Here is a 13,076-nt window from a genome sequence, read left to right on the forward strand (position 1 = left end):
ATTTATGTATAAGTTTAAAATATTTTGTTTATTTTGTTAGGTATTTTATACAGATAAACCATTAGTTGTATGTGCACCAACAGGAGCAGGAAAAACAGCTTTATTTGAGTTGGCAATTGTTAGATTAATGATGAAGATGGAAAATAGTCCAAGGAAAAACTTCAAAGTTGTGTATAGTAAGAAATCATAACACATATTTTTCCATATAAATTTGAAATGTATTACAGGGAATTTTGAAATGTATTACAGGGAATTTTATCGAAATCATTATTTTATTAACAAATGTAAAACAAAGAATCTCAAGTAATATTTAAATGAAAACAAATTAATTATACATCAATTTGCAGTGGATCATTGATTTGATAATAAAGTTGGGAAAGGAAATGGGGAATGTGTCAAAGCGACAAAAAAACCAACCATAGAGCAGACAACAGCAGTTTGATGTTTGCAATTAGTTACTGTTGTAAATAATAATCAGGGTTATTACTGCATTTTAAGACACCACTGTAGTGGATGTTTATAATATATAGTAGAATTCATTTATAAAAAAACTCCTGTGGTCAGCTATTTAAACAAGTATATTTTTAAACAAGATGCATTTTCTCATTCTTATCTCATCAATGGGGCCTTGAGATGAGATGAGAATGAGAAAATGAATCCAGTTTAAGAAAACATAAATAATCTATTTATTTATCTCTGTTATGTTTATTTTCAAATATCATCTAATACATAATGAATGCAAATTTTTTTTGGGTTGTTTTTTTTTCGCACAGGCTTATTTGATAATTATTTAGTCACACAACTGCTTTTATTCATTTGAAAAATGAGGTTTGAACTGATCAGCCGGTGTATTCGAAGATTGTGAACACCATACAATACATGAGGGGGAGGACAGGGGGGTACCCTTCTCCCTTCTCCCACCCCTCTTCTCCTTTCTCCTACCCCCTTTCTCCTTTCTCCCATTAGAATAAAACATCTCCTTTTGAGTTATTTTTCTTGAAATATTAGATCATTTTTTAAAAGGAGAGATATTTTATTTTTTCTCCTTTCTCCAACTTTTTCTCCTTTCTCCCAGCCTTCCTCTCCTTTCTCTTACCCCTTTCTCCTTTCTCCTACCCCCTTTCTCCCTGTCTCCCTTACCCCTGTCCTCCCCCTCATACATGCAAACAGACAATAATACTAGATTTATTTTAAAAAATTTACCTTTTTTTAAAAAAGATTTAATTACTTTTATTTACTTTGATTTGATTTAAAAGTGAAATTCACAGTAAATTAAAAAAAGAAAAAAAGAAAACAAATCTTTTTTTGTTGACATTTTAGTTCAGTTATCCGATCAAATTTTTCTTTTATAGACATTCTGTTTGAAGTTTTCTGATTAGTTGACACTTTAGCTAATGAATATGGATTAAAACACTGTTGCTAATTGGAACTTAGAAACAACCGAAAATTTTCTTTCACAAGCAAGTCAAGTGAGACTAAAAATTATAACTTTAAAACATCAAAGGAAAAATACACATAAAAGCGATATTATATTGAACTTCAATGTCCATGTGTTTGGCTTAGATTTTTCAGATTTTCCTCGACTGCTCTGACACATACAGAAGCATTCTTCATGTTAAATTGTATTACATTTACTGATAGTGTTTTAATTTTGTAAATAAGGATGTGTGTTGAGTCTGGTGGAGTTGATAAAAATTTCTCGATTGCCCATTTTTTAAACTTTTCCTTGAAAAGAATTGTTTGAAAATCATCAAGATTTTACCATATGTGGTTGCTATTTTATAAACAATGTGAGTTTTTTTCATCCATAGATGTAATGAAATTTATAAGCCTCCATTTTTGATATTTTCATAAATTCATTTGAGAGATACAGGTTAATTAGTTATTTATACAGTCGATTCCACTTAATTGCATACCGCTTAATAGCATAATTCGGTTAATTGCATACTTTTCTCCTGCACAGAACCATTTCCCATTCATCTAATGTTAAATTGTACGGTTATATGCATAGCCCCTCAAGTGGCATTTCGGTTAATTGCATAGAAAATAATCGCCAGCTAGATATGCTTATTTAAAACTGACGAGATTTTTGACCGGAAACAGCAATTTGGTAAGTATATTTTTCTTGAATGCATCGTATTTTTTTATATTATTTCACATTTACTTCTGTGTTATTTAAATAAAGTTTTAAAACAGTTTCTTTCGTGTTTATATGATTATAAAAAAGGCCTCGATGTGTACATAGGTAAAGTTTCCCATATTCTATTTTAAGCCTCGAGGTCATAAAGATGTCAATCAGCTGATTGTTGTAAAAACACAACCATTCTATGATCTTCTATCTCAAAAGGTGTTAATTATTGATTGCATTTCAAACATTGTTCATAGATTACATTTTGGGTGTATTTTTAAAACAATAACGCCTGCTAATTATCGATCATTATCCAATGTGCAATCTCGTAATTTGGCATGGGGTGATCTACATTTATGTTAAATATTACAGGGCATTTATATATGGTTGAAGAATTTCATACATCAACCTTTATTTTTAATATTTTTTGAAAAGAACATTAACTTAAAATTATTATATTTTCTCACTTTCAACACTCGTGTCCAGCAAATAACCCGTGCAGGGCCCCATTATTACCTGTTAAAACTGCTTTGCATAGATTATACGAAACTAACGAGGTTATTGTAACAGTGTTACATCACTGTGCAATCGGTAAATACTGCACATTAAAGGCAGTTCATTACACATTTATTGTATCAAATGATTATAAACTGTGTAGCATTGTTCAACAGTTTGTTTTAATCAAAGCGTAAAAATATAATTTGTACATCCGGGTTATAGAAACAAATCTATTTTTAGAACAATGTTATTTTCGTATCTCAGGTAAAGGAAAAGTCGGTACATAAATAAACTAAAAGTAAATGTGTTTATAAACTTTATTGAAAGAATAAACAATGAAATAAAATTGCACAACACTAGACAAATAACTTTTATTAGAATAAATAATCATTCAATATGATGTAAGTGGATTATTGACGTTCATCTTTCTTCCTGATTTCCTCTATCGATGTTATTTGACTCCGTATTTTGGCATTTCGGATATAAGCATACTCCGCTTTATTGCATAATTTCATCTGACAAATAGGCTATGCAAATAACCGGAATGTACTGTATTTTTAAATAGTGGCACCTATAAAAGCTCTATGTAGTGAAAAGTATACAAGTTGGAAGGAGAAATTTGAACCACACAATCTGAAGTGTGCCGAGTTGACAGGTGACACAGAAGTAGATGATTATTATGAGCTTCAGGAAGTCAATATCATACTCACAACACCTGTAAGTACAGGCAAAATCAACAAACATATAGCATTTTACTTCATTATCCCTTTTTCCCCTTTAGTTAAATATTTAAAGACTTGTAGCAGAAGTTTATTCTTAGAAATGAAAATTGAGATATCCTCATTTGGAAATATAGAACATTTTATATTTGTTTCACCAAACAGAAACTTTGTTATAAACAATGCCATAATATATCTGTTCCTTGTGACACAAATCTTCTATACCCTTAATGTCTTTATTCTGTAAGAAAAAAAATCTGTAATATTTGTTATTGTGAAAATTATAGTACAGAATATTTATTCCACATGGAAATAAAACCATGAAGGACCTTCTAATTTTCATTACATTTTCATGTCAAAAGAAAAGTAGTAGTGTTTGAACAAAAGGAAGATTCATGCTGTTTTCTTTTTGTTTTAGGAGAAATGGGACAGCATGACAAGAAGGTGGAGGGACAATACTTGTTTTGTACAGTCTGTCTGTCTGTTCTGTATAGATGAGGTAATATATAGATTTAAGAAGATATGGTATAAGTGCCAATGACAGAACTCTCCATCCAAGTCACAATTTATAAAAGTAAATCATTATAGGTCAAGATACGCTCTTCAACACAGACCCTTGTCTCAAACCGAACAGCAAGCTATAAAGCGTCCCAAAAATTACTAGTGTAAAACAATTCAAACGGACAATCCAACGGTCTAATTTATATAAAATAAAGAGAAACAAGAAACACTTATGAACCACATCAACAAATGACATCTACTGAATGACTTAGGACAGGTCCTATATAACTATATTTCAAAAAACATATGTGAAAGATGATTGACAAGCCATATGATCTGTGATACAATACCGATGGTCTAAGTTTAAGACCCTTAAAGGATATGATACAGAATGACAAAATTGATTGAGATTTCAAGAATTATATGATAAAGTAAAAAGACGTTTGATTATTATACTTGCAGATTCATAAACAGACTTTTAAAGTCGGCTCTATTGTAGTTTGCAAAATTTAATTTTTGACCAGGACCGACAGAAAAACGAACTTTTGCTGGTCATTCCAAAAATTTTGATGGTCCTTTATTTTTTTTATGTTATTGCATTATTTGTGATATTAGATATCATGGTGAGAAACATTAGAAAATGAAATTATAATACAAAAAGAATCTGCTTTCAAAAATAAGAATATGTATGTTAAGTAGAGTTTCCTATTTAAAAATCATCAGATTTATAGGTCAAAATTTTAATATACTTTTTGTAAAAAATCTTGGAAATTTTGTTTAAATAGAGGGGAAAAATAATATGGTCACAGATTCTGGTAAATGTTATATAAATGTAGGTTCTAGAAAGTGCATTAATCCTTAGTATAAATGTAATTCTTCAGGGAATATTAACTTTAAGCTGTGAATGTCACATTGTTTACTCCATCAAAGATCTGAATAACATATGCGATTCATTTTTGATTAATTGAAATAATTTCCTTAGCTGGAAATGTCCCATTGTATACCCTTTCAAAGATCTGAATAACATACACAGCTTTGTTTTTGATAGATTTAAATAATTTAGCTAACACAGCAGGATTATAGATAGTTATAAATTCAAATATCTATTGAATTTATTATTATATCATACTTTTAAAGATAATTTTTAAATATTTGTGAACTGTTAAATGAATTTCTATTTAAGTAGTCTTCAAAAGAAATTAGTATGAAATAATTTATGAATACTAAATTTTACGGATATTTGATTGATATAACAAAAAATACTGCGCAAAGACTTTAAAATTTCTTGGAAAAATGATTCTACTTTTAGATCCATGTATTAAATGATAGTACCAGAGGAGCAACCATAGAGGCAGTCATAAGTAGAATGAAGACCATACAAGCAGCAATTGGGAGATCCTCCGTGGAGAATTTCTTACCTAAACTACGATTTGTGGCTGTGTCAGCTACCATACCCAATATTGATGATGTAATTATTGCATGTAGTTTATTTGCTTATGCAAGAGGTTTTAATCTCTCAGATTATCAGTGAACCAACCTTAACTTTTTATTTCAATTTGTACAGAAGATTCTTGTGATATATTGCCATCATTTGGCATCTAGTTGTCATTGAACATCTTTAAAATAATGTCTCCTCTGAAACCACTAGGCCTCTTTTGAATAAAGCTCACCACATTTGCATGTGTCTGTCCTTAATCAGTGACCTGAGTAGTCATATTTCCTATCTGAAGTTTTGTTGCTTGGAGAATTTGGTGCCAATGGCAGATCTTTGATTGGTTTTTATTTAACTTATTCAAAACTTTTACAATTTAGAGCATAACACATTGAAAGAACAAGTGTTATTTGTTTGAGACTATATGTTGCACTCTATATTACTTTTGTTGTTGGGTAACTGTCTCATTGACTTATATTTGACATCTCCTTAAATTGATATTAGCTATAAACATTCTTTTGGTATCTTGATAAAATCAAATTTATATTACAAGCAAAAAAATGGCCATTGTGGTAAGACATCGCAGTCAAATAAGATGCTTGGCTACTATCTCAAAAATTATAATGGAAAAGGTAAAAATTGTAATGTGGAAAAAAAAAGGTTGACAATTTTTGATATTCATCGCTTCTAAGGTGCCACAATTGTTTTATTATACAGAACTAACAGTAGATTTTTGATCATTGAAAAAGCACTAACCTTACTTTAAGCAAAGGAAACTTTAGTAACAAACAAGTTGACATTTGAAAATATATAAATTTGTGTCTTACTTACTATTACAATTTCATTAGGTCTCTTGTGAAGAGTTGTCTCATGGGCCATCATACCACATCTTCTTTTTCTTTTTATATCTTCACGATAATTGAGAATATTATTTTACAGGAGGTACAATGCATAAAAAACATCAGAAGTAAATTGGCCTTTATTTGATTTTCATATACTGTAAAAGCAGAAATTTTTTAATTTCGTTTATTTAAATTAAGGATATACCCACGAAAATAAAACCCCCACAAAAATTTAACCTCCATAAAGTACCACTTACATTTAAGGAAACCATGAAATTAAAGCCACATGAAATCTTATAGAAAGACAAAACCACAAAATTTTAACCCCACGAAAATTAATGTTTCTACTATAGTCGACTCTTGTTATCTCAAAGTCAGCCGGACCAGAGAAATATTTCGAGATACACATAGTTCGACTCAAACGAAAACAGGAAGTTTGACAGAACAAGGGAAACAACTCTTGCTTAGCTTGGTAAAGCTAAAATAAATCCGGGTGAATATTGGAAGGGAATCGATATTCTGGTATCAGATCGATGTACTTGTATGTCAAGGTCTTTCATTATTACGATAACATTATTTTTACTTTTTCAATAGTTTCAGTTACAACCTTTTTCAATAGCTTTTATCCGAGAGAGAAATTTCCAATCGATATTTTCGTTATTCAGGTCGTTCATAGTTGACAAAATTGTTTATTCTCGGATACAAGAGACTTTAGAAAATTTAGATTCTTCTTCATTTTGTTTTATCTCACTCTTTCTTTTCAAAAGAAAATACAACAAGATTAAAGACAACGATTTAGTAGTTTTTAGGTGATCATAAACCGAAGTCATTATCCTTACTTTATACACACCCAAGCTCATTAGTGTAAATTACAATTTATTGTTTTGTAAACATTTTAAATACTTTTTCATGAACATTAACAATGCATCACTAATTATTTATGAAAATTATATAAAAGATAATCTTAGGTAAACACTCGTGGAAATAGCATGTCATAAATCAATACAGTGGTCAGTGACTGGAAATTTAATTACACGTGTATTGTCAGATTAACTCTTTAATCCATTTAAATGCCGGAGGTCATGTTTTGACATATTTGTACTAGTTCGAGATAAAGAATGAACTTTTAATGATTTTGTTAACCTTGGGATCATAAATTTAGTTCGACTCATCCGAAATTTCTACTCATCCAATTTCGACTCATCAGGAGTCAAATTACATACATTTATATGGATCCAAGTTCGGGACCACGTGAAAACTTCGACTCATCTGAAATTTCGAGACAAAGAGGGTTAACTGTATTTGATTAAAACAATTGATTAGTGTTCTGATGACAACTATGCAACATTTTCAAGTGTACAGATAAAAAAAAACCAATGCATACACTACAGCATTTGAAAGAGGCAATTCAACAAACAGTTTCATTCCGTACAACAAAGGTAGAATCTTTTTGAAAATTTTTGTTGGCCCTGAAAAGGACAGCATATAAAAGATATCATCAGCACTAGAAACATGTTCAAAGTAAAATTGAGAATGGAAATGGGGAATGTGCCAAAGAGACAACAACCCGACCATAGAGCAGACAACAGCAGAAGGTCACCAACAAGTCTTTAATACAACAAGAAATTCCCGCACCTGGAGGCGTCCTTCAGCTGGCCCCTTAACAAATATATATTAGTACAGTGATAATGAAACCTTGTTTTCTCGTCTGTCCTGTAGTATGAACGTTGCCATTTTGTTTATTAAAGCTAACAATTCCAATAATCTGAGCTACAAATGTACTTGATTAAAATTTCGATCTGTTTAAACTGAAACTTTATTTTTAAAATAAATCAAGTGCATCATAAGAAAAACGTTATGCTTACCATTTAATTCCAACATTGTGCTATCTGTTCTTTATTGGAAAAATTAAACCACTAGTTATCAAACTCACAAACAACATTTTATAGAGATAAGTTCATAAAAACAATTCCATGTCCATTGAACCATATGCCTATGCAACAATCTGTTTTCTATGAAAATTGGAAAAATTAAACCACAAGTTATCAAACTCACAAACAACATTTTATAGAGATAAGTTCATAAAAACAATTCCATGTCCATTGAACCATATGCCTATGCAACAATCTGTTTCCTATGAAAATTGGAAAAATTAAACCACAAGTTATCAAACTCACAAACAACATTTTATAGAGATAAGTTCATAAAAACAATTCCATGTCCATTGAACCATATGCCTATGCAACAATCTGTTTCCTATGAAAATTGGAAAAATTAAACCACTAGTTATCAAACTCACAAACAACATTTTATAGAGATAAGTTCATAAAAACAATTCCATGTCCATTGAACCATATGCCTATGCAACAATCTGTTTCCTATGAAAATTGGAAAAATTAAACCACTAGTTATCAAACTCACAAACAACATTTTATAGAGATAAGTTCATAAAAACAATTCCATGTCCATTGAACCATATGCCTATGCAACAATCTGTTTCCTATGAAAATTGGAAAAATTAAACCACTAGTTATCAAACTCACAAACAACATTTTATAGAGATAAGTTCATAAAAACAATTCCATGTCCATTGAACCATATGCCTATGCAACAATCTGTTTCCTATGAAAATTGGAAAAATTAAACCACTAGTTATCAAACTCACAAACAACATTTTATAGAGATAAGTTCATAAAAACAATTCCATGTCCATTGAACCATATGCCTATGCAACAATCTGTTTCCTATGAAAATTGGAAAAATTAAACCACTAGTTATCAAACTCACAAACAACATTTTATAGAGATAAGTTCATAAAAACAATTCCATGTCCATTGAACCATATGCCTATGCAACAATCTGTTTCCTATGAAAATTGGAAAAATTAAACCACTAGTTATCAAACTCACAAACAACATTTTATAGAGATAAGTTCATAAAAACAATTCCATGTCCATTGAACCATATGCCTATGCAACAATCTGTTTCCTATGAAAATTGGAAAAATTAAACCACTAGTTATCAAACTCACAAACAACATTTTATAGAGATAAGTTCATAAAAACAATTCCATGTCCATTGAACCATATGCCTATGCAACAATCTGTTTCCTATGAAAATTGGAAAAATTAAACCACTAGTTATCAAACTCACAAACAACATTTTATAGAGATAAGTTCATAAAAACAATTCCATGTCCATTGAACCATATGCCTATGCAACAATCTGTTTCCTATGAAAATTGGAAAAATTAAACCACTAGTTATCAAACTCACAAACAACATTTTATAGAGATAAGTTCATAAAAACAATTCCATGTCCATTGAACCATATGCCTATGCAACAATCTGTTTCCTATGAAAATTGGAAAAATTAAACCACTAGTTATCAAACTCACAAACAACATTTTATAGAGATAAGTTCATAAAAACAATTCCATGTCCATTGAATCATATGCCTATGCAACAATCTGTTTCCTATGAAAATTGGAAAAATTAAACCACTAGTTATCAAACTCACAAACAACATTTTATAGAGATAAGTTCATAAAAACAATTCCATGTCCATTGAACCATATGCCTATGCAACAATCTGTTTCCTATGAAAATTGGAAAAATTAAACCACTAGTTATCAAACTCACAAACAACATTTTATAGAGATAAGTTCATAAAAACAATTCCATGTCCATTGAACCATATGCCTATGCAACAATCTGTTTCCTATGAAAATTGGAAAAATTAAACCACTAGTTATCAAACTCACAAACAACATTTTATAGAGATAAGTTCATAAAAACAATTCCATGTCCATTGAACCATATGCCTATGCAACAATCTGTTTCCTATGAAAATTGGAAAAATTAAACCACTAGTTATCAAACTCACAAACAACATTTTATAGAGATAAGTTCATAAAAACAATTCCATGTCCATTGAACCATATGCCAATGCTATAATTTACCGTTACTGTAGTTGTCATTGATTTTACTATAACAATTCTTCCAGTCAACAATTTAAAAGGTACTTTTTCTATAAAAAAATATTGAATAAACAAGTTTGCATTAAAGACATTTCTAAATAATGAGCATTTATTTATAATGATTAATTACCATTAAATGCCATTGTTGTATGCATTAGTTTTCATAGTTGTGCGAAACTTTTAATATACTTGTGAACCTTATTGGTAGGGGGTACCATATTTAATCCATATTAAAGACACCTTTATAGCTAGGCAATTGGTCATCACTTTGCATTCTCTTCTTTCAATTGAAACTCAATTTACATTTTCATCATCTTCTCTGAAACCACAAGACCAATTTAAGTCAAACTTGGCATAACTAATCTGATAATAGTCCTTTACGAAAGTTGCTCATTAGGATTCCGTGGGATGAAAACATGTGACCATAGGCAAATTTTGATTAATATGAATGACCAATTTTCAAAAACATTTTCTAATGCAGCAAGTTGAAAAGTTATAGAACTTAAGAAGATTAATGATTGCAAGACCCTTGATTGAAATAACTTCACTGATTTTGTTTCAGCATTGGCTTCCAAAGACAAATTTCATTTGTCTCTTGCTGCTCTTGCAGAGGGTGATATAGTTATAGTCTTGGGTCTGTCTGTCCATGGGCATCTGTTATTTTTTCTGTCATTTGAAAAAAAGTTCACTTACCTTGTAGGGTTCTATTTATCTAATTCTCTTGACTATATTAAACAGTCAATTTGTTGTTGAACTTTTAAGACCTGGTTCAACTACACATTGGATTTATTACATTGATTATTGATTTGTTTTTCTGATCAGACATTGATCTTTAAAGGATTATCCACTGCCATGTATTAATCAAACTTGATTTGTTTTATTATAAAAAGAATTAAGGGAATTGAATGTAATAAGTAGTATAGAGAAAGGTAAATTGTTAAATGAATAAGGTATTTATGTTTAGTGGATGAATAGAGATGAATGTTTTCTATGTATAATATATACACCGATAAACATGTACTAATTTGATTTGTTAAATTTCACATTTTCTGCATGATCTTTTTTTTCCAGATTGCTGAATGGTTAGGTGAATCTGAACCAGCTATATCTGTGAAGTATGTATCCTATATAAATTATGTTTGCATATCTCTGACAAACATACTGTTGAAAACTTTTTTTTATGTTGTTTCAGAGAGACATAATAGGTAAATACCCCTAGATAAAAAAAAAATGACCAGTTGCAGTGTTTTTTTTAACAATTTCAACATGCACAATAATTTTTTAAGGGTGTAAAATATGCATTTGGCACATGTGTATATTTCCTAATGTCTTAACCAATAATAGATGGACTGATATTTTGAACATTAAAAAAGATCAGCAATACAAAATCTACAAATAAATTAATTGAAAAACATCGTAGTCTTAATTGCCTATAATTCACAATTATAAACATATCAATTTTTTGCTGATAATTACTATAGCTTTTGCAAAACCCCTGAAATAATTAAGATTTGTTATGTAGTTTCACTGTAAAAAAATCAATGTTTTAGTTTAAAAAATTCATTGAACAAAGACAAAATCCTGTAGTAGTAACACTGAACAAGCTAAGTATAGGTTAATTTGTCCTATTTAATTAGACAATTTACACAGTTTTGGAAAAATATTTATCAATTACCGGTATGGACTTTTGACGAGGTCAATACATTATATATGGACCTGTTTAGATTATTTTGAACAAGGACAAAGTCTTGAGTGTCCATATAATCTCACAGGTCCATACATAAAGTATTGACTGAGTAAAAGTCCTTAATTTTTATATTACATATGTAAATAATGTATTGAGGAAATGGCACTTTATTCTTAAATTGTATTTTGCAAAAATACAAGTGTGGACACAGATGAGCGTGGATAGCATGTTTGGATATTTGACAGTGTCTTATGACAAAAGGAGTTCTATGTTTTTCCTATGTGGTGTTATTAACTGTGTTGCACGATGACAACAAATCTGAGCATTAGGAGAACAGGGCCAAGTGAGCTTTTTTAATCCCCTGGAAAATTGACATGATCCCACTTTTCCCCCTCAGCGTATGGGGGATTGGGGGGGGGGGGGGGCAGGACCAGGCCAATACCCCCTTAAGTAGCGTGAGAAGCTTTATTTTCTGCCTTGTAATATAACATTAGAGACCTCAGCTAGAATTAAAAAAAAAGTAACTTTTTTGTATTAGTTTAATATTACAAAAGCTAATAATACATTTCAAATGTATTTATAGATATATACCTGTTATATTATACACGTGAAGCTGATGTGGTAATTACATCCATTCTCTTGTGTGAACCCTTGGTATCATTGACCTAACAAAAATAGTAATTTTTGGGGCCCTTTATACTTTGCTGTCGGTGTGAGCTAAGTCTCCATGTTAAAGGCCTTACCTTTAACTATAATGGTTTTTACTTTTATAAATTGATACTTGGATGGAGAGTTGTCTCATTGGCACTCATACTACATCTTCTAATATCTATAGACAATTAATAATTAATAATGTAGAAAGACTATGGGACACATGGAAAGACTGGTGAACAGGAAGACAGACAAGTTGACCTATAGACAGACTGATACACATGTAGACAGACTGATAAACATGTAGACAGACTGATAAATGTGTAAACAGACTTGTGTTAATGAAAACTAACAACAAATCATAATTTGTATATGAATAAGTCTAATTTTAACACAGTTCGGTTTACTTTCCAGACTTGCATATACATATAGTGAAATTTATACCACGGGGGAAGAATGACCATGGTCCAAAATTTTCTCAGGGGAAACATTGGCTCATGTCAGTCTTTCCCCCGGGGGAAAACTGGCATGGGGGAAGAATGGCTATATAACACCAGCACTGTCTGTCATCTTCGTTAACTTTTACAAAAATCTTCTCCTCTGAAACTGCTGGTCCAAACTTGGCCACAATCATCATTT

General features: G+C 30.5%; 1 protein-coding gene across 1 annotated transcript in view; it reads left to right on the top strand.

The window, feature by feature from the left end:
• LOC139514450 (probable ATP-dependent DNA helicase HFM1) overlaps nt 1-13,076 on the top strand; it is a 64,373-nt gene that overhangs the window by 12,434 nt on the left and 38,863 nt on the right. Inside the window, exons 8-12 of the mRNA XM_071303736.1 lie at nt 41-176; nt 3,192-3,343; nt 3,764-3,844; nt 5,156-5,314; nt 11,171-11,214. Coding sequence (XP_071159837.1) covers nt 41-176; nt 3,192-3,343; nt 3,764-3,844; nt 5,156-5,314; nt 11,171-11,214 — 572 coding nt within the window. The remainder of the gene's footprint in view (nt 1-40; nt 177-3,191; nt 3,344-3,763; nt 3,845-5,155; nt 5,315-11,170; nt 11,215-13,076) is intronic.

This window comes from Mytilus edulis, chromosome 3 (assembly GCF_963676685.1).
Source record: "Mytilus edulis chromosome 3, xbMytEdul2.2, whole genome shotgun sequence".
Taxonomy (NCBI): Eukaryota; Metazoa; Mollusca; class Bivalvia; order Mytilida; family Mytilidae; genus Mytilus; species Mytilus edulis.